Source organism: Coturnix japonica, chromosome 1 (assembly GCF_001577835.2).
Source record: "Coturnix japonica isolate 7356 chromosome 1, Coturnix japonica 2.1, whole genome shotgun sequence".
Taxonomy (NCBI): Eukaryota; Metazoa; Chordata; class Aves; order Galliformes; family Phasianidae; genus Coturnix; species Coturnix japonica.
Genome location: NC_029516.1, coordinates 83,049,675 through 83,075,753, shown reverse-complemented (window position 1 = coordinate 83,075,753; position 26,079 = coordinate 83,049,675). Strand labels below are relative to the sequence as shown.

The following is a 26,079-nucleotide window of genomic DNA, read 5'->3' as shown; positions in this document are numbered from 1 at the left end:
AACCCGGAACTACAAATGTAACAGTAGAGAAAAAGCCAACTACTTACTTTACCTAGAGCAATCATTTTGTACACTGCTTTTAAATTAAGACAAAAGACAAAAAACTTGGCTTTAATTTCATCAGCTTCTGGCAGGGGTCTGGGAGGGTGGAATTGCAGCTTCTTTATTGCTAATATTAAAAATAACAATAACCCAAAATATTGTGTGCTATTGATAATCTAGATGATCAAATTGTGCCTCCGGTGGCACAGTGGTAGCAATGCCGCGTTGCAACACCGGAGGCCTGGGTTTGAATCCCCCTGTGGCACAAGTGGTAGAAGTGCCGCTCTGCTACACAGGAGGCTCAAATCCCGGGGGTTGGACTCGATGATCTCTAAGGTCCCTTCCAACCCGCACGAGACTGTGATACTGTGAAACGCGTAAGAAATCTGGATAAATGGACATGCACTTACGTGATCTTTCTATTGCCACTGACTAGTATTTCTGCTGTAATTCTATGCACTGAAAGAAGGGCTACACCCCTTGTATAGAAAAAGTTCATTTCATTAACACCATACGGAAAAGTGGGAAAACTGCAGTAGTGCCTACAGAAACAGAGGTATCATTAAGTCTGAATATACAATCAAACAAAAGCATAACTCCTGACACAGTGTTTGCAATACAGCAGATGAGGGAAATGCTATTAAATGTCAGTTCTACTAAATCTCTACAATTTGAGATACTTAAGTGTAACTTATTTCCCAAGAGCAAGGCTGGTACTCAATTGCTCTAAATAATTAACCAACACTAAATGTCCTTTAAAAATATGCAGGAAGTCAATTGGGTGTTGAAAGTCTCTCAAGATATTGGTGGATGAGGTTCTTCATCCTCTTTCATGGAGTCTGGGACACTTTTATGTGCTCTACCCTGGCCATAAACAGAGCTTTAGGAGAAATAAGCAGTTGATTCTATGCCTTTTGGCTGAAGTTAATAAATATAGGCAGTCTTGGTTGTCTTTTCAAAAAATTCTTGTATATATGACTACAGCAATAGCACTAGAAGCTTCCATATAGGTGGTAAAACAATTTCTAAGCCACACAAAACTAGGTCTAGGAGGAGATATTTGAATTCCTCAGAGCCTACCAACCGAATGATTAATTCTCTAGTGTCTGAAGCATACACGTAGGAATATAAATATCACAATTGAAGAGGACACAGGATCTGAATGTGTCTTTATGTTATGCTCAAATAGTCTTAAAGGGCAGTAGACTCTTGCGAATTCTTGAAACAGCAAGAATGGCATGGACTGACATTTTTACTACAGTAAGAAGTTCCTAGGCTCATCAGTCTCTTCTCTGATAGATAAATTATCCAAATATTGGTCCAAGCAACATTTTTAACAACCGAAAAGGCAGTTACTTTTAAGTCTATCTGTTCTGATATTACACATCAAAACGCTTAATAGAATAGCTTAAGCTTTTCAAAGGCAGTTGCCTCCTATGTAAAAACAGTGAAAGGTGTGTCAGAGAACTGCTTTTAAATTGCAAGTGCAGTAATCATGATCCACAGTAAACTGAGATTAGAAAGATACATTTCTATATGAAAGTCATCATAGTTTTTACCACTATTTTTAGTATGAACCTGCAATGCAGCCAATACATGCAGATGAAGAAGCCTGAAAAAAATAATTGCTATTATTATAATTTTTACACAGTGGAAGTAGAACATCTAGTTGCAGTCAAAGAAACTAATGTTTTAGTTCCAGACTGGAAAATAGCTGTCGTGCTATGGAATTGAGCAAGTAACAAGGCCCCTGCCACCAATTTCCTATATAGATATCTCTTCTCAACAATTGTACTGCAGATTTTTGTTAGCACAATACATTCAGTGACACAGCTGAGCTTCCTTCCAAGGCATACTTCTTACCCACACAAAAATTCAGGAGAGCACACTCTCAGTAGATGAATAAAAGGTCACAAGTACCTCTTCTCTGCTCTTACATGTCAGCAAAAAATCTCCAAGATATCAACCCCTTGTACTTTGAAGGCTGGTCAATACCCTTCTCTGAGATATTCTGCAATAACTGTCATAGCAGCAAAAGATATTTAATGACATCTTGCTGGAGAAATAAATAAATAAATAAAGCTACCAGCACTGCATTATTAAGAAACAATCAGTTCTTTCCTTAACAGCTTTTAAGGCTAACAGACCTTAACCCTTGGCCAGCAAGTGTTCAGCCAGGCAGGGAAAAACAGGTCTGATTCTGTCCATGGCTCAGGGCAACAAGCCTCAGCTGTAATGCATTTATTTTACTGGGTAGAAACAAATATCTGGTGAAGATGGGCTTATGAACATTTAACTAATTCTCAAAATGCCTGCTATATCTGAGGAAGAAAATCTCTTTGCCTACAACAGATTTAGCTGTCCCACCAGGAGGGGATGAGAGGAGAAAACAGAAGGATCAGTTGCTTTCCTGAATGCAGTGCTGCTAATAGTGATCCCCTGAGGCTCCAGCTATTCACCTCAGGTTTGTAAGAGAGAACAAAACTTGCAATAATCGGTTGTCTTTTCAAGGTTATCTCAAGCAATGTGTAAGCTTTTGACTGTGCTAATGTCTTTAAACTGAGCATCCTTCTGAGGGTCATTAATGACATTCCACACCACAACAACTGAGAAACTTCTGATGAAATTAAATGGCTCCAATTGAACAGGCCCACAGTCAGATCAGAGAACAACTACAGGCTATAACAAGTTATTTGAACAAGATATTTCCCAGCCTAAGCATATTGTATTGATTACTTCAATGCATCAGCTCAACGGCCATTAGAAAGCTGAAAGTTTTCAGTATAGCTGCAAAGCACAAATTTGGTGCATTCTTTATATATATATGGAGAAAATTAAGTAATTTGTCCCAGATCTCCTGGCCTTTTTGCAGCCCTGAAGTAACAGAAGGAACCCTGTGTGACACTGCCCTGCCCCAACACCCAACTGGGAACTTTCTAGAACAATTTTGGCACAGATATCAACTTACAATTGAATAACAGTCTCCAGCATTTAACCCAACCTACCCAATCTACTTTTAAAGCATAAAGAGGCACACTTTGCCACAGTGCTCAGAAGCAGATGGAGGCAAGCCAGGAAAAGGAGCAGACAGATGAACAGTCTTCCTTCAGAGAAGGAATCTGGGGGAATAGATGACTATGCCATACCTACAGGACAGTTGCAATAAAATGATAGCATGAGACTATTGCAACATGACTATGCTGGGTGACATATAAGATCCAACCATCAAGAAGGCCTTCCTCTGGAAGAGAGCTGTGAGCACAAAGGAAGACATAGTATAGACAAGTTGTTCTCTCCAAGGTCAAAGAATCATACAATCACTTGAGTTGGAAGCGAGTCCAGAGACATCTCCAGCTCTATCAGGCTGCTAAGAACCCTGTCCTTGCCTGACCTTGGATGTCTTTGTGACATCCACCACCTCTCTGTGCAACCTTTGCCACTACATCACCATCCTTATCATTAAAAAACTTATTTATATCCAATCTCATTCTCCCCCCTTGTAGTTTCAAACTATTTCCCCTTGTCCCATCACAACAGACTCTGTCTTCTCTTTAGATACTGAAAGGCCACTCTCAGGTCTCCCTGGAATCTTCTCTTCTCCTGGCTGAACAGCCTCAGCTCTCTCAGTCTGTTCTTATAGCAAAGAAGTTCCCATCCATTGCATCATTTATTTATTTTTTTTGCCACAAATGACTTACGTTCTGCCCAGACTGAAGTACATCTCCATCCTAACTACAGCTGACATCGATCTGTGATGATAAATACATCCTCAATATTTATGAAATCTCTGCTAAGGAGAAGCCATAAAGTGCTGTTGGAAAGGGGCTATTCAAGGGCATGGTGTTGGCTCTAAGTTTTTTTCCCCCTAGTTAATTTTCTGTGCTGCCAATGGAAAGCTATTAACAGATCCGCTGCTCTTGCTGGATATTGCTGTAGAAGCAAAGCATCATCTGCACGAAGAACATACTTCTTTCTTGGCATCCAACTTCACCGCTACTCTGTACAGGAAAAAAAAAAACACAATTATCTTTTAATATCCACTGAAGTCAAAACCCAGCATAAACACAACAGATACTACAAAAACAGACCATGTCAGGCACCCATTTATCTAAATTAAAAGCTTTATCCATTTCAGTGCAATAAGAACATAAACCTATTGATCCCATTAAGTGTACCTGAAGCACATCTTACAGCAACGCTTTTCATCATGACATAAGGTTAATCTAATGATTCTGTACTATATTGGATGATTATTTTATTTTTCTTGGTCAGGTTTGGTTTGGTTTTGTTTCTTACTTAAGTGTCCTGCATTTACTTTCCATGTTATGTTTAGTCCACAGCTGTGATACAGGAGAAGTCTTCTTGATGTTTAAAGGTCTGCAACAATTTTTCCACTGCTAGCTAAAAGAAATAAATAAATATGGGGCATTAAGTATTTTCAGAGCACTTTTCCTTTTTGTGATACAAACTTGTCATATGTTTTCTGAAAGCTGCTGTTTTTCATAGTTTGTTGGGAAGTTTTAATTACAATTTAATTTTAGGCTAATCGATTCATAGATGGTTATATTCATGAGATTTATGAAGTTTTTCTTCATGCAGTGTTATATGCTTTGTAGTGAATTTAGAGCACTGACAGTCAACACTGCAGACAAATCAGGTCATACTGGAGTTTTTAGAAATACGTATCAGTATAATGTTAATAAAATAAACCAATCCAGCAGTCTCAAAGATTTGTGGACAATTTTAGCTGCATTGGCTTAAATTAACTACATGAATACGCCTTCTAATGAAGGAAAAAAAAAATCTGAAATAGAGAGAACAAATTGACTAGAATAAATTACTTGCAGAAGGAAAACACTAGGATTACATGCTTGGCCTAATGCAATCCATCTGAATTACCAGAAAGAATAATAGATTTTGCAGTAGAGGTGAAGCAGCAACAAACCCAGGAACCGCAGCTAATGCTGCTGGAACTTCTCATCCTCAAAAACTGGAGTCAAACAACTAGGGAACAGAAAGGGCTTCAAAGTAAAGACAATATATTTGATTTATTTGGATACCGGCCAATACATCAATTTTCTATTCCAGCAACTTTTCCTACCATAGCAAATTAAGTAGGCAAAAGCCGATTCATGTGCCCTGCTAGACTGAGCAAGAAATTTTTTATGATGACTTCAACTTCATACTGTATGTATATATATAATGTACATATCATACATATGTGTGTGTGTGCATTTATCTCAAGCTTATGAATTTAAACATATCACAAAGGTGTTTTGATAGAGATGGTTGCTCCGTATAAATTTAGACGGTCATCAGATAGCAGTCTGGCTATTTCTCTACAGACATCCTAGTTTTATTTGAAGCCATAGATATTTCAGTCAGTTGATCTGAAGACACTTTCTAGATACAGCTAGAGCTGTAGCTTTTTAAAACAGCTTCTAAATCTTCGGATTATGCAGGGAAAGATTTTATATGACCTAGCTATGTCCCAAAAATTTAGAATCAAAACATGGAGGTAAAAGGATCCCAGAATGTAATTTCAATATTTAGTGACAAAAAAACGGGAAACATTGAAATTAGAAAAAAGAGCAAGGAAGTATAGAGATGTGAGGAAAGAGTTAACGTTAAAATATTCTTTGGCTTCAGAGAGTAAAGACTTATGTTAAACACAAAGAAAACATGATTTGCAATAGCTTCTTGAAATATACAACGTTGAATGATATGCAAAAAACAGAATGCAATATCTATATGCATAAAGGCATACAATGTGAAACACTACATTTTAATTACTTGCCAACAGTGTGGTGCTGATAAAAGCTTTTTTCCTTAAATTTCAACAGCTTCAAAGGGTAAAGACAAAGACGAATTTTAGCAGAGATTCAAAGTTATAATTTGATGTTTTTCAGTCTCCTGAAAGAAAAGCAATCCAGCATGCTATGGCTCATAGTTAAATCCAACAACCTCCCAGTGCAAGAGGTCAACTGCAAGCGTGCCAGGGAAAGGAATTCAACATTTCCAGAAGTGCAAAGCACAAAGATGCTCTGCTATGTAGAAAAGAAGTGTTTGCCTTTGATTTTTCCAGGCTTCTTCCAGTCTCTGATGTCTGGGATATTAACCATTATGCAACTGTTCGTTGCCAATGCTTTTTAACCATGTTATTTTGTGAAAGCTTATTTTCTTATTTTCTCTCTCTCAGAAACTCCAGAGACCACAGAAAGCATGCCATTGCTGAGAATGTACTAGAGGTTTTTGAGCTCTCCTAAAGCAACTCAGAGCATTAATCTAAGTTCTATGGATTTGGGCAACAAGGAGAAAACAGTTTGATGCTTCTGCTCACCATCAAATTAACTTTACTTGTCCTCATCTGATCCAAAATATTATTTTTTTAAATGCTACAAAACTCCTTTTAGAAAACAGACCTGGTGAAATGTTTTGAAGTATATTGCAAGTGCACATCAATATTACAGATAAATAGCCTTATCACATAAAAAGACAAACTTCATTTTCATAGCATATAGCTTAAGGAGAAAAGAGCTGCTAAAATTCTTGCTTTTTTATGTAAATATTATAATCTAAATCTAAAAGATAACTTTGCTCAACCATCTTTTGAAGCTACACATTTTTTCCTTGCGTAGAAAACAAAGAGCTGCAGTGCTGACTAGAAGCACCCCTAGTATAAAATAACATCTAAATTTATCTACGGTACTGAAGGTTTTCATAATCACAAAGTTACTTCTTAAAAGATTTTAGAAAAGCAATATCACTTGATTTTGAAGGGGGGCTGGAGAGGAGGAGAGAATAACAGTCTTTGAAACTTTGTTTGGAAACAATTTCTTATCGATAAAGCATTTAAGGCTCTGAAATGGTAATCCTAATAAGTTCTGGGGGTCAACTGAAGCTGGATAATCTTGTTAAACAATGGCTATTTAATAATAGTAAGGTGTTAAACAACTAAATTCCTGGGACAACAATAACTCCGTTTTTCATAATTAATTCTGATTCATCTGCTTTAATTTTAAGCAGCCATTCACAGTCATTTGTGCTGTTTGTCAAGTGTCACAGCTTCATTAGAATTATGCAGAGGAAAAAGCTGTGTGTGACAGCCCATTATTTGCCTATCAAGAAGGAATACAAGTTCACAAAGTGTTACGGAGCTTAAGGCCTCATTCAGCAATGGAAGTGTCTGCAACAGGAGACCCGACACATCCAGGAAGCTTCCTGGGGAAGCTAAATCTTCATTCTGAATTAGGAGTGTGAACACATTTTAACACTATTCTGCTGCTATTAGCTTTCTTAAAAGTGTTATAGCCATGAGGATAGGCTCAAGGCCAAAGTCTCCCAGGAATTATTTAACAAGCCATGATGCCAGCTGACTATGGAGACAGCCATTGCCCAACAGAAGTGGTGCAGCTAGCTCTGCCCCAGGAGCCACAGACCAGTTCCAGAGCTCCTCTGGTCTGGGCACAGTGCTGGGCTACTTTGGCTGCCTGCCTGCCCTCCTCACTCAGCAGATCTGCTCCCTGTCAAGGCAGCATGCCAGCTTGCTTGGAAGTCCTGAATGCAAGCTTCCATGATACTACATGGATGAGCTATTTGGCATCCTTGCTCTTATGAGAAGTCACTGTATTTGCATACATTCAGTGTGACTGAACAGCGCTGTGGAACATACATGCATGCAAGCAGTATGCAGCAGGTGCTCCCTCCCTTCTTCAGATTCTTTCCCCCAGCTTCCCCATCAGATTTCCCCCCTCTGGCTCCCTCATCCTCCTAGCTCTCCTGTTCACTGTTCTGATTTTATGCAGACCAACCCATAGCTGACATTTTAAACACGCGTACTTCTAACAGTGAGCATGTTGTGATGCAATAATGACATTCAGTAAAGGGAAATGCATGCTTGACAGCTGCAGGTTATTTGAAAGCTGTAAAATGGAAGAAAGCACTGCTACACTGTGTGGTTTTGAGTCCACCACATGCCAGTGTGAGCACAGTGATTCAGCCCGTCTGCCTTGCTGACACTGTAGTTATTTCTGAAATGAAAACCCATGGGCACATTCCCAGGCTGAGACTTTATCTGACAACTACACTTTCTACACAAGTATCTCAGATGCACTTAACAAGACTTCTCCAGTCTTCCACCTAAAGACCTAAAGAGCTCCACCTTTGTTCTCAAAGTTCACTTTTTCCACGCTGAACTTCAGCATAACAGTTCCAAGGAAGATTAGTGCATTATGTACCTTAGAAAGGCCACCCTCCACTTGCTTCTTCCAGGAGTCCATACCATGTCAGTATTTTGGGCTGGACACAATTTCTTGTGTCATTCCTCCGTGGCATATTCTCCTTTGCATAGTAGTGGCAATATCCTCTAAACAAAGCTTCCAAAAGCATCTATTTAAGAAAGCTTTCAGCACATCCTGCTTGTTTTTCTGGAAGCATGTTAGACTCCTTTTCTCCCATTCCTTTCCAGGGAGACTGGGTAAAAAATATTCTGAATTCCACTTCTACTTTGAGACTTTTACACTTGCTCCCACTTCCCAAGCCCATCAATTTAAGGACTGATTCTATTTGTTTTACTTAAAATACTTCTCAGCCAGAACTCCAGGTTCATGACTCAAAGGAAATAGCCCAAATTGTATCAGTTTATCCTGATAAAGAAGGCATTAGAGAACTGCTGCTCAGCACAAACCCAGCACACTTTTTACTGAGTGATAGGCCTATTCAATCATAAATGGCTAACAAAGCCTAGGGAAAGACCTTCGATCTTGACATAAGAGCCAGAATAGAGATGACACTGTAACAAGAAGTATGAGGCAAAATACTGGGAAGTATGTAGTAAGACAGGAAAAACAGACAGAAAGGCAGATGGAAAGACAAAAAATATAGGCAAAGGGCAGAGGTAAGATTGCAGATTTTGTGAATTTGGCCATCTCTCCAAACTGAAGCAATTAACCACAGATTCTTAATGTTATTTTTGCTGTGCAGAATCCCTGCTGCAGAGGATAACACCAACCTGTCACATTTGCTCCTCTTCCATTCTTCTGAGCCCAGTTCTTCTTGAGAGCTGTCTTGGTGAGCACATAGCAGAAACAAAAACGTACTATTGCTGGCCCAGGTTTGACAACAACGTTTTCTTATTTTCCAACTTGAAATAGAGATCTGTTCCAGACAAATTTGAAGATAGGTTGTATTATTACTGTCCCAGAGTAAACAAGGCAGTTTCTTCAAGCACAATGAAAGCTTTCACAGTTTTTATAATAAAAAACAAGTTAGATAAAGCCTGGAAAAGGCTGACACAGCCTATTATAGAATCAGAAACTCCCGTGAGCTACAAGTGACTAATCTGACTAATTGAATTAGGACCAAAATCCAAGGAAGCGAGACAAAAGGTGCACACATTGTCCAAGCCAGGTAACATAGGAGGCATTCCACCAAAATGCTTATTAACCAAAGTGCACCATTATTACTGTTATTTAATAAAAGCACAAGATTATTGCCAGATTTTTCAGCTTGACAAGCCTTTAGTAGACCTTTTTCCTCAAAGTTGAACCCCTTCTCATACTAGACTTTCAGAGGTAGGCATATCAATTAGGAAGGTTTTTTACTTACAGCAGTGCATGCATGTGTTTTCAGATGGCTGCCAAAGAACACTTGGCCCTTAAGCATATGGATGAGTGGGAAGTGGGAGAAACAAGGCTGCATTTTGTTACCATTCAAAGGAAGTAATGCTACCTCTCGACCTCTTTGCTCCAACACAGCTTTATCACTCCTGCAGGTTTCAAATCTTTATCCAAAGGGCAGTGATTTGAAACATACACAAATATGTTATTATTACTGTTTGTTATTAATTCTGTCCTTTCCCTTTGTGGTATAAATTTAGTTGATATACACGAAAGCAAGTCACTCCTGCACAATACAAAATTAGCTGTACAAATTGCAGACAGAGATGGGTGAATAATCACTTTGATTCACTGTCAAAGCAAACACAAAAAAAAAACCCTCGAAACTTAAAACAAAATAATAAAAAAAAAAACAAAAACTTACTTTTTCTTTCTCATCCAGCTCTAGGGAAGGAAAAGTTTTCAACCATCCTTTTCTAATACAGATATTTTTTCTTGGTTGAAAAGATTTCAAACTGTTTGGTAGACGCAAACTAAATTAAACATCTGGAGGGTCCAAGCTTAGATCCTGACCACCCACCCAATGGGATATGTACTTCTATAGATGGAGTGCTGATCACAGTTACACAGGAATTTATCAGCGCAGAGTTACTGCAGACTGTTGCACTCACAGAGAGGGTGGGATGCCAAGACACAGCTTTGTTTCTCACAGACATTTATTCACACAGCAGCCACAGGGCACTGTTTCCCAGGACAACTACACCCAGACCACTGCCCTGAGAGGTCTGAACTGTGGATTCAGATCAGCCTCAAACTGGAGAGGGAACCGTTTTGTGATCCAATGAACTACAGAGATGAAGCACTGCTATCTCCCCTTGCAATATTAAGAATGCTTGAATGCTTCCCATTCTCCAGCCAAAATATTCAAATTCAAAACACGCTCACTGTCCATCTACCCAACAACTGAAGCTGCATTTGGAAGGCACGCTTACTGTTTTACATAAGCAATCCTGTCACACTATGAACTATGCCATTCTTGCTGCTCCTCCTTCCTGCCTCTCAGAGAGCTGGCTAGGGGACTGTCTTCCCCTTCCCCTCCTTATCCCCATCAGTTAGATTAAAACAGATGGCAGAGGGGCACAAAATAAAGAGCAAACTCGGATGAGTGACTAATTCTCCAAAAGGAGACAAGGAAAAAAAAAAAAACAAAAAACAAAACAAAAAAAACAACACACAGCAACAAACCCTCAAGTTCATCACTAGAAGCACCAGCAAGGAATGCATAATTACTTTCTGAACATCATTCTTCCATATAAGTAAATGCAGCAGTTGCTACAGACTTGATGACAACAAGTAGGGAAGATATCCTCCGAGCAGGGTTGGCAAGCAGCAATGGAGTACACTGCAACCCAACAGATCTAAGAAGAGAACATGGCAAATGAAAAGAGGAGAGCATCACAGACTAACCCCCCCACCATGCACCAGCCCCACTCCCCATGCAGGTTTTACTGAGCATTCTGCTCTGTTACCAGCTGGAGCTGAGAGACAGATCTGCTGGTACCTCTGCAGGAGCTGCCCCAGGAACAGAACTCCCCTGATCCCCTGTTACCTGGGTTATCACACTCAGGACTGAAGTATCTGGTGTTTTGCAGGCTGGAAAACACAGAGCACCTGGTAATGCTGGTGGAGTAGCACAAGAAGGACCACAGACTTCTGCAGGGAGATGTGCCCAAGGAACCAAAGCCAGCCAGCATGCTGCAATTCACGTCGCCTCAGTAGGAAACATGAAGGTGAGTTGATTATAGCAGGGAGGTGAGGACAGGAGCTATTTCTGCACTCTACTCTGCCTCTTTGCCAGAGGTTAACACCTTCTCACTGCTTCTCACAATACTCTAACAGTACCCAGCATCACAAGGCAAGTTCTCCTTCTCTGGTAGAGTGAGCAGTCCCTCCAATTCTGCATTTCAGCTGATTCAGAGGAAGTAGAACCTTCCTCCTCTCAATTTTACAGTAACATGGCAGTAGACACATCTGAGGTGGTAACTTTCTAAGCCTTTCAGAGTTTGTCAGTTTAACCATTTGGTACTATTTCTGTTGGCTGAAAGAATCTGAAGCGCTGTCCAAAAAATAAAAGCAAGCATCGTCTTTGTTAGTGCTCGACTGAAAACTTACTACAGTGGATCATTTTACCAACACAGGGATTTTAGACTGGTAACATGGCTAAGAAAAGCACCAAATGCAGGTTTATTACGCAACATCTGTGCCTTGCATTGAAGGCACAGAAATGGACTCAGGTTTTCTTTTTGTTGTTGTTCTTTTGTTTTATTTTACCATTCTGTAACAAATCAAAGTCTCTGTGTTCAAGCAATAAATGGATTTGTGCATTTCTAAGCTGGAAGCACGTATTCTCTAGGACTCTGAAATTTGTTTCCTTCATGTGTTATATTGATATTCAGGGCATGCTTCAAAGCATATCTATTTGCCCGGGCTTCTCCTGAGAGGGTGCTTGTTAGGCAGAACTCTGTATTATCTTCAGTTGTTATTAGCTCAATTGATTTATCTGTAATTTTGCAGTAATTTATGGTATGTGTTTCTAGAAATAGGTCTGCTGTGACCTTCGGTGATAAATAACTTCAGTTAACAGAGACTTGAACTGCAAAACCTAAACATCTTATGAGTTATTCCTCCTCCTCCAGTATATTTCAGATCCAGAATGTGCTCAGTCCCTTGGAGCCATGCTCCTTGGTCTGCCCACAGTGAATGCCCCAGGCACCTGCTGCTGGGGTTCTGAAGGTCCTAACATTCCCCACAGAAAAAAGTTGTACTTCCAAATGGCTACCAGAAAAGAGCGGGTTACATCCTTCCTGTAAACAGAAGACCCTGGCACAAGTATCTATATAACAGCAGCAATGAATCCTTGGGATGGCAGTCTTCAATTCTGCTGAGGGTCCATGGTATCAGCCTGAATGAAATCAGAACACACCAGATGAATATCTGAAAATGACAGAGAGAACCAAGTAAGAGCACTGCTGTCACTGCACTTACAAATAGCCTCCAAATCATTGCACTATAAGGAAACCTACTTATTCCTACACACCATTTCTGTGAACACACTATTTTCCTTACTCTGTATTAGCGGAGTGAATAATCTTTCAAAAATTATTAATCATCTTTCATTATATCTAAATTGTTTTTGGCTTGCAATTAAGAACTAATATTTAAAGAGCCAGAAATTTATAATGTAATTAACAGTAATGAGTTGCTGTTCGGAAATACGATCAACTGCTGGATATCAACAGAATACTCAGCTTCTCCCAATAAACTTTTTTTTTTTTTACAAGGAGGGAGATAAAGTTGTTGTGGGTTGTTTTTTTTTTTTTTGCAGAGGTTGAGCATTCACTAGATAATACTATGTCTGCCTATTCCTTCACTGGAAGGCAGAATTCAAGATACAAAAATATCTGCAACCGAGCAATTACTGCGGATATAGAAGGTTTTAAGGTGACACCGGCATGACAAAAGATATATTTTTATACATGTGAAGTATATTTCAAGTTCAGAGAGAGGGGCATGGAAAAAGAAAGAGAGCACATGCATGCTGTAATCAGCTCATAAACAGGACAAGATTCTGCTCAGTGTTTGTACATAACACAAAATAAAATGTATTTCCTCTCCTTGTCCTTCCATGCAATTAAGGGTTGGGGTCAAGCAATGATAAAAACCTTTTTTAAGCCACCCCGGTAGCACATTAAGCATTGCCCTGGTTAGAATATCAAACAAAATTGGTCCAAGGGACTAAAGGTTATATATAATATATGAGGTTTTTTAAGCCATTTCATCACAATACCTAAAGGCTTAAATTAGCTTATGCTAATGATGCTCATTTTTCCTGGGGGGGAAGTCACATAATTAATTTTTTTTCACTACCCATAGCACCCAAGTGCTACAGAAGCACAACACACTCTCCTAGTACAACTAGTCCAGAACTGGACAGAGGAAACCACCAAGAGGTTCACCCAGCAGAATTTCCATACACAAGAAGGGTGAAACCCAACCTGATCTTCTTCCTGTGAGTTACAAGTTCTAGTCCAAACAAGTTAGGAACTCCTACTTCAGTTCCTACTACAGAGTGCTCAGAAATCCTTTTTGATAAGAACACAGGGTGGAACAGCACTTCTCCAGAACATAACCAAGAGTTCATTTTATCAGTATTTCCCTGCCTTTTACTCCCTGCAGAGCCATACAGGGATTGTACTGTTTCCATAAAGATAGCCACTATGAGAACAACCAGCATTCAAGTTCTGGGCAGTTTACTATGGCAGCAGCCACAGAAAAGCAAAACCTGAGGAAAAGTGATGACACTGTCATAAGTCTAATCAACATATATTTCAGTTAGATGAGAAGTCAGCCATCTGAAGCTTGAAGATATATTCCGCTGCTTGCTGTTCAGTTTTAGAGAGACACGAGAAGACAGCAATTTTCAATACATAATTGTTCCATTTCCTTCTTTTACTACATTTTTTCACTTTTCTGTTTCCTCCTGAAAACAGTGCCTCAAGTGAAAGAGTTCATGCTTCTCTATACAAGCAGGGAGTCACATACTGATAGGAAAAAGCACGTTTGTATAGAGAGAAGAATTATTTCACTAAATTCCTGTAAATTAAGGTTTTCAATGGTACTTACATTGCTAATGTAAATTACCAATTACATGTATTTCAATGGTATTTACGCTCAGCAGTGTAGATTGCACTAGCATAGAAGCAACATTAGTACTTACCTTAGGACAAGATTGCCCATGTATAATCAGTTTCAAGAACCAACTATAATCCATTTGGAATAAGCAATTAGCAGGAGGCCTGGCTCTGCACCCTGCAGGCAGCACTAATGTCACTCTCTTGCTTTAGGAACAGATGTGGTTGTCCCCTACAATGATTTGCATCACCCTGCAGGGCAGTGCCTACCATCTCAGGACCACTGCATGCTTCTCTCCCCTGTTTTGCAAACATGACCTTCACTTAAGTGTGACCAAGGAGAAAGAGGCAGAGCATCCCGCATAGCGATAGCCAAGAAAATCTCCATTTGGAGCCAGAATCATTTCTAACAATAAGTTTGAGTTTCCTGTAGGCTTGGAGCCTATAGTCTTTTAAGATGACAAATGGAAGATTCTCTGCAAACTTAAGATGCATATTTTTATTTTTCCAACAGGTAGCTTCTACTGGTAAAGATCACCTTTAAAAGGGAACATGGATTTAATCAACTCAACAGAACAAAACAGTACATCAGAAGAACTATTCAAATGGGTGACATCCAAGATTCTCATTTCCATTACTCTGTCTGTGCTTGCGCTAATGACAACGGCCATCAATTCTCTGGTGATGACTGCAATAATTGTGACAAGAAAACTTCACCACCCTGCCAACTATTTGATCTGCTCTCTTGCAGTGACCGATTTTCTTGTGGCAGTCCTAGTGATGCCCTTCAGCATTGTCTACATTGTAAAGGAGACTTGGATCATGGGGCAAGTAGTGTGTGACATTTGGCTGAGTGTGGACATTACATGCTGCACGTGCTCCATCTTGCATCTCTCTGCCATTGCTTTGGATCGTTACAGAGCAATCACAGATGCTGTGGAATACGCACGGAAAAGGACACCAAAGCATGCTGGTATCATGATTGCAGTAGTATGGATCATATCCATTTTTATCTCCATGCCGCCTTTGTTTTGGCGGCACCAGACAACCAGCAGGGAGGATGAATGCATCATCAAACATGACCACATTGTTTCTACCATTTACTCTACATTTGGCGCCTTCTATATCCCCCTGGCCTTGATTCTGATCCTTTATTACAAGATTTACAAAGCAGCAAAGACATTTCACAGAAGAAGTGTCAGCAGGATAGTCAGGGAGGAGGTAAATGGACAAGTCCTTTTGGACGCAGGTGAGAGAAGCACCAAATTGACTTCAATGCCCAGCACAATGGAGAAGACATCAGATCCACTGGTGGACTGTGAAAAAATCAATGTCAGCATACGAAGCCCCAGATCTGAGTCTAAGCATGAGAAGTCTTGGAAAAAACAGAGAATCTCTAGTACAAGAGAGAGAAAGGCAGCAACTACTCTCGGTCTGATCCTGGGGGCATTTGTGATCTGCTGGCTCCCTTTTTTTGTAAAGGAAGTAGTTGTGAACACCTGTGAAAGATGTCACATTTCAGAAGACATGTCTAATTTCCTAGCATGGTTGGGATACATTAATTCCCTTATTAACCCTCTAATCTACACAATCTTTAATGAAGATTTCAAGAAAGCCTTCCAGAAGCTTGTGCGGTGTAGGCAATATCTTTAATAGCTTTTGTTCATATAAGCAAAACATACTCATTGTTTTTTTTAACATGTATAAATTTATATAACTGAGATCACCTTTGTTGTATTTAAGGAAAAGCACCAAGACTCTGCATTCACATTATGACTCTTTTGTATAAGTAGCACTGGGAGCACAAATTGCCCAAGTTTTAAAGAGATGGATCTTTCAGGATCAGTTTTGCTCTGAAGAAAGAGGCAGCATATACTCATTGCAGCCCTGACTATGCTGGCATTTGCAGAGCTGCTTAGTCTGAAGCATATAGGTATTACATTAAATATAAAGAAAATATACACTCTTGAAGCAGATAAAAGAAACACATTTTTAAAAAGAAGAAAAAAATAAATAAAAAGCAACCCTAAGTGACAGATGAAGTTTTAAGTAAACGACAAACAGATTTTGGTCCCTACTGTCAGTAAGATGGAAAATGCAACCCCGTAATTCTATTCGTGTAGCACAGGCCTTCAGCACAGAGACAAGCTATTCTGAACAAAGGGTGGCAGCTTTAAATATTCATAGCATCATACTATGTCGACTAGCTAAGTTCTGCTCCAGCCCTGCCCTTTAATGTGTTATGCCCTTGCAATGCCCCATTGGCAGGCCAGACACTTTCACAGTCCAGTAGTTCACAGTGAGGCAATATCATGTGCCCTCTGCCACTGCACACCCAAGACATACATGGCCATAGCCCCAAGGGAATGGCATGGTAGTCAGTGCACCTCCAGTGTTTAGGATCTTAGAGCCTGGTGCTCTGGGACTCCACTTCAGTAGGGTCTACTGAGAGTTTATCTCATAAAACGCAGCTGGTTGTCCTTCTACTATTGTTAGAAACATGAGATAATCCCAGCTCGTGACCTCATCTTTATCTCACATGCCTGTCCAGGCACAACCCCTCTATATTTCTGAGTACCAAACTTATCCATGCAGTTTGTGCCGGAGCCCCCATATCCTTGCTGATGGTGGTTGGCTTTCTGAGGTTTGGTTTAGAGCCACCAAATTAAGTTCCAGCTCAGCACGTGCTTCTCCACCCCCAGAAGTATAATGTCCCCACATCTTTTCTCAACTGTGCTTCAAGCACTAAGGCTGTGCACCTTCTTCCCTGTCATGTTAGACATTTAATTAACTTAAAAAACAGTTTAGGCAGCGTGGTTCTCCAAAGAAGCCTCTGCAGCCCTTCTCCAGAAAGGGTAGGGAAGCAATCTCAGTCTGCAGTATATGACTGAGGAGCAATCCCACAGGATGCTCATGGGCTGGCTCCTCCAAAACCCTGCTTCTCCCAGAGCATGGTCCCCAGTCCCAGAAAAGCTGAACGGACCTCGTATGCACTCCAGCTTGTATTTTTCCCCCCAAGATACAAGCTGCCACAACAGCTGTCAGAGGTGTTTCATGAAAGATGATGAGGTTTGAGACCTGAGAAATTGAACTAATTTGTTTCTGTCACTTGAAATTTACTGTATTCTCCTTTCACATCAAGATCCAAATGAGATATTATTCACAAGTACTAGAAACCATGTATTTGTTTTACTGTTGATTTTAACCCTGCCAGGAAGTTAGTGGAAAGCTTACTTGTCACATCATGTAGCTCTAGTGCAGCAGAAGCACAGCTAAATTCTGAAGGCGCTAGGATGCGGCAGCATGTAATTTGGCTTGTATGCCACATAAAATAATGCATTTGATAACTCTGCAGTCAGAGTACAGCTGTGACAGCCCCTGTGACCTCAGCGATGGCTATATTATTCTGAAAGAAAACAACTGTTTTAAGGATCAGCTGTGCTCTGCTGTATCCAGAAAGAGCCACAGAACTCAGCTTCATCAAACGATTACCAAATTAGCAGAAGGCCACAAGGAAAACCAAGTGAAATGTTTAAGTTTGATGACCTGTTTACCTTATTATTTTTTTTTTAATTACTAACACTGGATATTTAAAGCCAAGTCTTCCTTTCCCCCTGCTCTTTCCCATAAACCTGCTGGAGGGTAAAGTGTGCTATTTTTCCTCTTACACTTAAAATGTTTGACAACATCTTGTGAAAGCAGATTGGAAGTAAAAATAAGGGTTGCTTTTGAGAAGAAAAGGTACTGAAGATACTCACAATAGATAAAGCTCAAAGAATGGAACAGTATGTAGATAAATAGAAAATAGCTCTTATTTATGCACTGTCAACAGTATTATGCTCTGAAACCAATTAAGCTTCTAAATATTTCTCAAAATGCAGAGTGGGTTTTCTTTGTAACCTTCTCATTGAGCTCTATGCACTCATCCTTCAAAACCCCAGTGGTGGAAGATGCAACTACAAGAAACCTAAGCAAGTAAGCAGGCAATTGTCTCATTAAAAGCACTTACAGCCTGTGGACCATCATTTCTTGGTGTCTGAAGCTTCCACACTGACAAACACTTCATTACACATCCCCACTCAGTACCATTTCATCTTTAGCATCTATCTGTGCATGTGATGTGCTAAGAAAACCTCTAATTCTCTCTTTCAAGATGCATAATGGCTAAGGTTTCTGCTGGATGCAGCTTTCCCTTCCCTTCCCCACAAGATACACAGGCACCAACTGGAGCTTATCACTGAATTCAAAAAGCAAGAGAGAGACTGCAAGATTTTATGCACTAGAACTAAGATTTATTTTTTACAATCAGCTCTTTACCTCATAGGAGTTCAGTCCTCCAAATAGAATAATAAGGGAAAAAAAAAAAAAAAAAAAAAAAAAAAGGAAGAAAAAAAAAGTCAGTTTTCTTAACTCTATTCCTCAGAAGAGGGCATATGTATTGGAGGGAAAGATTTTCCATCTACCTCTGCTTTGGACAAAGCTCCCTGGACCTCTGTCTCTGCTGCAGCTGCCCTCCCAGTTGCTGCTCACTGCCCAACCGCCCATCCATTTAGATTTCTTCTAACACTTGGAGAACTGGATTTGGAGCAGCTGACCTGCTCCCACTTCATCTTTCACAGAGGATGATTCCAGAAGTAGCTATGAATGCTATGTCCAATTCAGGTAGACATTTTTACCAACAGTAAGAAGTTAAATACACCTCATTTTTCTGTGCTTAGTCCTCCTTCCCTCCCTACCAAATGGTGTCCTTTCCTCTTGAGGATAACACATTCCTACATAAGGATTGGGGTATGAATACACTTTTGTTTTCGTGACGCAGTCACACTTGTTAATGCATGACTGTACCACCCAGAAACACCCACCTCATCCAAATGTGCTTTTGGCAATCACTGCCTTCAGCTGGTGTCTAATTGTTCTTAGCATTAGGGAGGTACACAGAAATAAGTATCTGCCAAATTATTTTCTCCAGTAGTTACAAACTCAGCACATTACTTCTAGGCAAGTACATGTTCCTATCTAGCCTTTGTATTTCAGATTCCTTTGGAGAAGGGAAACAGAAAATCACCCCTGTAGCTATAGAAAATAAGGGTTTTTTAGAGCTCTGCAGATCAAACTAAAAAGGCTGCAAGAAAAACATGAAGAGTCCCTTGTAGCAGACCTGTAAGGACTGAGCATAAACCTAATGCTTGCAAGCATTCCAGCACTCCAAGCAGTGAGCATTACCTGCTGTTTTCTCTCCCATTCCTCTTCTGGAAAGTGCTGCTGCAGAGCAGTACTACCAATATCAGAACTATTAAAAATACCAGCAATATGTTGCTATCTCCTCTCCTGCACAGTCCTGAAATGAATTAATTAAGCAGACATTTTTTCTTTAGGATTTTCCATTTGTCTTCTGAGAAGCCTAATATCTAACTTTTGTTGCTGTTCTGTCCTCAGCCAAGAATAAGCCTTTAAAATAAAAATAAACATGTCTACGACCTAGGGTTTCTGGATACCATTTAGTAAATAAATAAAGAATGAAAGAAAGAAAAAAAATAGATCTATGCCTTGGTGATACAGAGCTTGGCTAAGAAGATAAAGACAACAGAGTACAGAACAGGCAGAAGTCAGCAGCATTGGCATGAATAGTCAAGGTTACCAATTCAATCCCACACAGCCCTTCAAGTGTCAAAACCCTCTCACAGCAGACAGCAATGATGTAAAGAAACCTTATATCCTCAGGAAATTGCTGAACTCTGAATTTTCTAAAATCCCCTTGTTTACTTCATGTTGAGTTGTTGACTTGGTTGAGGCAGAGTAAAAAGGCAAGGAAAGTGTTTACTGAACACTGCTATTTTTAAACACTAGTAGTTCAAATCAGCAGCATCCACTCTTCAAGTTACATGTTTATTTAAACTTTAGTTTTGAAGGTATGAATTCCTGTCTAGCAGATGAACAGCACTAATAAAATTAACATCTATTTCCATTTTAAAATGAGATAGATTCTGCAAATGCACAATACTTTCTCTTGCTAAATTAAATCTTTTCCTGCTCTCCCCATACACTCATTGATTCAAAACTCAGAGCAGTATATTCTAGCTTGTGTTTTAAAGACAAAAAACACATTTAATGCCACACAATGTGCTAACTACTAAGGTGAAGCTAGAAAAGTGATTAATTTCCTTGCTTTCAGTTTGGATCATGAGTGGTAGTAGACACTTAATGCAGCAGCTAGCTTTTTGCTGGCAGTACTCCAAGATGCAAAAGCTGTGTCTAATTTGTATGACAGCAAGCGTCTGCTAAGCAACTCACTTTTGGCTAAGCCCAGTTTTCTGCATTTCGCAGTACAAAGCTGCATAAAATGATCCAGAGCCATGAAATAAGAAATCACTCAGTTTGCACACCTACCTTTTCTAAAATGATAGTCAGCAGGAGATAACTCCTCTACAAACACACACCATTAACCAGCAGGAGCAAAGCTGTGTCTTTACCCACAACAAAAGCAGCCAAAAGCTTTCACCTCCATTTCCTTTTTGGGAGGTAGCCAGAAGGCAGCCTGACCAGACTGAGGACCAGGTGGGCTAAACGCAGACCAGCACTGCTGCTCTACCATGTGAAAATGAGATCCCTTCCAGGAGAATGCCAATAGCAAGCTTACTCAACACTGGCTAGTAAAAAGAAGAGCAGTCCAGTATTTGGGCTGTCTTCCCTGGCTAGGGAAGTCCAGCTTGGTATTAATGGCCCTTTCTGTCAGCTGATTAGTTCCTGACACTTATTTTCTATCCTAACTTAGCTGGGCTCTGTCAGCTGCCCTGGCATGATTTGTAAGACAGTGCTGAATCAATCCTGATCAGTAGAGGGTTTGCATGTTCCTCTAATCATAAACCTCCTCTGTCAAGGTCAGGTTTCAACTTGGGTAAATGCAAAGAGATAGGAATTTAAGATAATAAAAATTCAAGGCAAGGGTTTGGTGTGGATTTTTCTTCCACAACTACTTTGACAGCAAGTAAACTGAACCCAAACCAGTGTTCCAAACAAGTGACGTATATATAACAAGTAAGCATGACCTTAATTTTCACAGACGAGTTATATTACAACTAGATTGTTTCTAACCGCATTTATTATCAGTCTTTTTGTTAATTTTGTCAGGTTTTCCCAACTTGTTTCCCAAGCGCAGAAGAAATATTAATTACTTATCTGCAGTAAAAAGGTAGGTCTTTTCACAGTTTTACAGGTAGGAAAACAGAAGTCAAGGGACAGTGCATTCAGCACTTTTCACTGCGTGAGGTCTGAGAGTGCCAAAGATTCCCAGTCTACTTCTAGAACCACAGAATAGTCAAGGCTGGAACAAACATTTGGAGGCTATCTAGAACATGCTGCCCAAGACCATGTGCAGATAGCTTTTGAGTATCTGTAAGGATGGAGGCTCCACAACACCTCTGTGATATCTCACGGTGAAAAACGCATTTCCTGATATTCATATGGAAGATCACATGTTTCAGTTTGTGCCCATTGCCTCTCGCCCTGTCTCGGCACCAGTGAAAAGAGCCTGCCTGGCTTTGTCTCCTTTATACCTGCCCTTCAAGCACTGATACACACTGGTATGGTCCCTGAGCCTTACCTTCTCTAGACTGAAGAGTCCGAGTCCTTCAGGTCTTTCTTCATGTCAGAGATGCTCCAGTTCCTTAATCACCTTGTGGTCCTTCACTGGATTCTTTCCATTATGTCCTTGTGTCTCTTGTAGTAAGGAGCACAGAAATGGACTCAAGTGCTCCGGATGTAGCCTCAACAGCACAGGGAAAGGATCATCCCCTTCCAATTGCTGGCAACAGTACTTCTAATGCAGCCCAGTAGCCTGTTGATCTTCTTTGCAGCAAGTACATCACTGGCTTATGTTTAACTTGATGTCCACAAGGATCCCAGGGCCTTTTCTGCAAAGCTGCCTTCCACACAGCTATTCCCAAGCATGCAGTGGAACATGGGGTTGTTCCTTCCCAGGAGCAGGACTTCAGGCTTCCCTTTGTTTGACTGCGTACTCTGACAGAAGAAAACAAGAGCTATGAATCAAAGCAAATCAGAAAAGGGGAAGAAGCAGGAGAACAGGAAGAGGCAGACTGAGCAGTTTTCTCCTCACAGTGCCAGGGGGCCTTGAGACAAACTTGCTTGAGCTGAGCTCAAGCACAATTCATTTTGAAGCTGCCTGACATGTCCCATGAGCTGAGCGCAGCATCATAGAATCATAGAATGGCCTGGGTTGAAAAGGACTTAAAGATCATCTAGTTTCAGCTCCCCTGCCATGGGCAGGGTTGTCAACCACCAGACCAGGCTGCCCAGAGCTACATCCAGCCTGGCCTTGAATGCCTCCAGGGATGGGGCATCCACAACCTTTCTGGGCAACCTGTTCCAGTGCATTACCACCCTCTGTGTGAAAAACTTCCTAATATCTAACCTAAATCTCTCCTGTCTTAGTTTAAAACTGATCCCCCTTGTCTTATCATTATCAGCACTACAGCATGAGCTCTGCCTAGGTAATGTACATAGGAGTGAAAGCTCAAGAATCAGTGTGACAACACTGGTCAGCTGTAGGCACATACAACCAGTGAGACTGAGGAATTGTAAGTGCTGGGATTTTAAAAGCCCCAGTAGCTTTTAAAGAAGAACCGGAGTAGCAGAGCAGATTTGGCGTCATCCCAAACCCGAAGTTCCCCCACTACTGGAAGCAGAGCATTATCCACCAGGCTATCACCTACAACCGATACATCCAAGCCGGGCCGGGCCACCATTTCCCGGGCGGGCAGTTCCCCCTAGCGGCCCTGGGGAAGCTCCGCACGGCCCGAGCCGCTGAGCCAGCGGAGCCTCGCAGGGGAGCAGAAGAAATGTTTCCTAATATCCAACCTGAACCTTCCCTGGCACAACTTGAGACCATTCCTTCTCATCCAAACATTATTAAACGAGAGAGCGAACCTAGAAGCATTTATGCCGTTCACTCAAAGCTTGAATTTTTACTTTTTATTTTTAAATATAGGAAGCATACGAGCTGCTTGAGCTGCTTTGCAAAGTGAAAATGAAAGACGGCAGATTTTCCAACTGCTTTGCTTCTGTCAACATCCCTTCTCCTTTTTTTTCTGTCCCATATGTTCTCTCTTACTATCACACAGACAAAAAAAAATGATGCAGAAATATCATAGGGACTCCTTCTACTTACAGCATTTCACCATATAATCAGCAAATACAAAGTAAACTCTTGTCCTTTTTCCCTTGTCCCAACTTATTTCTTTCTGTCACTATATGACATAGACAAACATTCTAGCAGAGGAGATCTTCTCACTCAAACATATCTCCAGGAGATTCATTGCTGGAAGATCAAATGATATCATTAGCATTGTAGGAGATCGAAGATATGAAATAATCCCTCTACATTAAGAAGGTATCTGTCATAGCCCCTGCACTAAAACAAAGTTAGTTAGAGATATAACAGGACGAGAGCTTCCCCAGTGTCCAGAAAATAAAGCGAAGACTAACGGTGAGCCACACAGCTGACATGGCGTGCTGACACCCAGAAGGGTTGAAATCCACTCTCCAGCACCCAGGAAGGTGCCCATCTTGCCAACAGATCTCCTTCTGTAAAAGTGAGCTCATGCCCCCTCTGCCTGTGGCTGCATAAACATAAGGCAGGGACACACCAGCCCACAGCAATGTGCTAGCCCTCAAATCCACAGGGCTGAGGTCTCTACAAGAAGCAAAAGGCAAGCTCACACACATAGCCAGAGAATCTGCCAGACCTTTTATCCTGGCATTGTGTCAATGTAAATGCAAGTATCGCCTACAATAAAGGCTGCTGTCCTTAAGCTGTGTTAAGGCACAGGCAGTCCTGAGTCCCATGAGGGCTTTTTGGTGCAAGGAAAATTCCCCACTGAACAATTGGTATAGTTTTCCTTTTGCTTAGCATCGTGCTGCTGGAACAACAGAGCAGCCCAGCATGAATATGTTTCAGAAGGCTCTGGTCTTTGTAACCAGAAGGAGAATTTGTTACAGCATCCATCGCCTTCTCTATGCTGTTCACAGACCTGAGCTGTTCAGAGAGTAAGTTCATCATTTCAACTACTTTGTTTGCTAGTTGATCCTATGGGATCTATGCCAAACTAAATCATCATGCTGGGTACTTTACAGAAACCAGCAGCCTGTTTATGTTAAAAGAAAGCCTCAGCATGATCTGCACACATCATTCCAACATTTCTCGGCTTGTCTCAACCAGCCATGAGTCCAAACTGCAGGACAGAGTACAACTTCTTTGCAGTTAGTATTGTTTGCTCAGTGAGCACACCCATAAATAAAGACAACTCAACACAACATTGTCTAAATCCATTCTGAACCAACTCTGGAATCTCCAGAAACTGCACAGATCTGACAATTATACCTTCCAAATCTTCCCTCTGAAATAGTTTGGAAGTTCTATAACCAAAAGATTGCACTCATCCAGCATTAATCCAGCTGTCCTTGCCTTATATCACATCTTCACTCTGAAGTTGAACAGAAGGTTATGGAATTCCTATTGTAAAGTCCATGGAGATACTGTTAAAAGTTGACTTTAGTCTAGTGAGTTAGATTTCGTCTAAGATCTCTTCAGGTGGTGGAAAGAAAAGGGTTCTTCAAGAGATGGTTTTGGAATAACTAAAATAGCCTGCAGACATTAGCTACAGAATCTGAATGTTATCTTCCTTGTCACATCTGAGGCAGACAGAGCAGACTTCAAACAGATCGTAAGCATACTTGTCAGGATTTGGAAGAAGACTGCTATATAGACCCTTTATCCTATTCTCATTCTTTTAATAAATAGTCTTTGGGGAAAAAAAAACAAACAAAAATAAAACAAAACCCCACACCCACAGCAACCTGTCAAGATGAATGCTCTGATGGAAGCTCCCAGCAACTGAAGTCAGATGTTTACATTCACCTTCAGCTTGTTCCATGTAGCCTGTCTGAGAAAAAAATAGTCTCTGGAGAACACTGGATACAGTCTGATTTTAGCTGTCTCTGCAGACATACCATCAAAATCAGGTATTTTATTGCCATAAGTTAAGGGAGCTTTCTTTAAGAGGAAGCACCTTCCCATCATGCTACATCTACCTTACTCTATGTATTTAATTTAGCTTTACTTTTACAGCATATCGCTTTAAAATAAGTAGCAGTCTGAGAGCCTAATAGCCACAAAGAGCCTAACTCAGAGTAAAGCTAAGCTATGCCAGCTCCTGGTGTCCCCAGATATGATAACATTCCTGTTAACTACAGAAGGGTTAGAAGGTTATCCAATATTTTGGCATATTTTAAAAAACACAATTTGTTTGGATTTTTTTTCTTACAGTACCCCACTTTTCTAGGCTACCCAGTTATCTAGATGTTTACCATCCAAAACTGTAAATGCAGAAAGCTGGATTTGGCTTTAAGACTATCTTCAATTCACTATTTAAGAAGGGTAATAGATTGCTTAATGCAGCTATAACAAAAAGAGGGAAAACATCTGCCAGCCCATGTCATTTTGTGAACAGCAATAGTCTTGAAAGAGAAGCATCTAAGCATATGTCTCACAGATTCCTGATGAAATACCTTTAATATAACCTCTAACCTGCAAGAAGGAACAATCTAGTCGTGAAGCTTGAAGGCAGGAGGGCAGAGATTTCAATCCCTTACCTGACAGCTGAAATGGAAGGAAAGAAGATGTTAAGGCAGAGCTATTTGCACCATCTCTTCAG

The 26,079-nt window shown here is 40.5% G+C and overlaps 1 protein-coding gene and 1 long non-coding RNA gene across 6 annotated transcripts in view; one reads left to right on the top strand and one right to left on the bottom strand.

Moving 5' to 3' along the window:
• The window catches only part of HTR1F (5-hydroxytryptamine receptor 1F), a 109,722-nt gene extending 89,842 nt beyond the window's left edge, over positions 1-19,880 (top strand). The window contains exons 3-6 of one of the 5 annotated variants that reach the window (XM_032448369.1): positions 2,395-2,506; positions 9,025-9,111; positions 11,312-11,449; positions 14,865-19,880. In XM_032448369.1, coding sequence (XP_032304260.1) covers positions 14,903-16,003 — 1,101 coding nt within the window. In that variant the 5' untranslated portion in view covers positions 2,395-2,506; positions 9,025-9,111; positions 11,312-11,449; positions 14,865-14,902 and the 3' untranslated portion in view covers positions 16,004-19,880. Of the gene's footprint in view, positions 1-1,555; positions 2,507-9,024; positions 9,112-11,311; positions 11,450-14,864 lie in introns of those variants that run through there. The other 4 variants (XM_032448375.1, XM_032448371.1, XM_015879926.2 and 1 more) reach the window with 4 other exon arrangements.
• On the bottom strand, positions 2,501-9,027 carry LOC107322190. Its single transcript, XR_004309293.1, has 3 exons — positions 7,715-9,027; positions 4,339-4,443; positions 2,501-4,040 (listed from the first exon to the last, which is right to left on the bottom strand). It is a non-coding gene; the product is annotated as an uncharacterized LOC107322190 (long non-coding RNA).
• Positions 19,881-26,079: the final 6,199 nt, after the last annotated feature.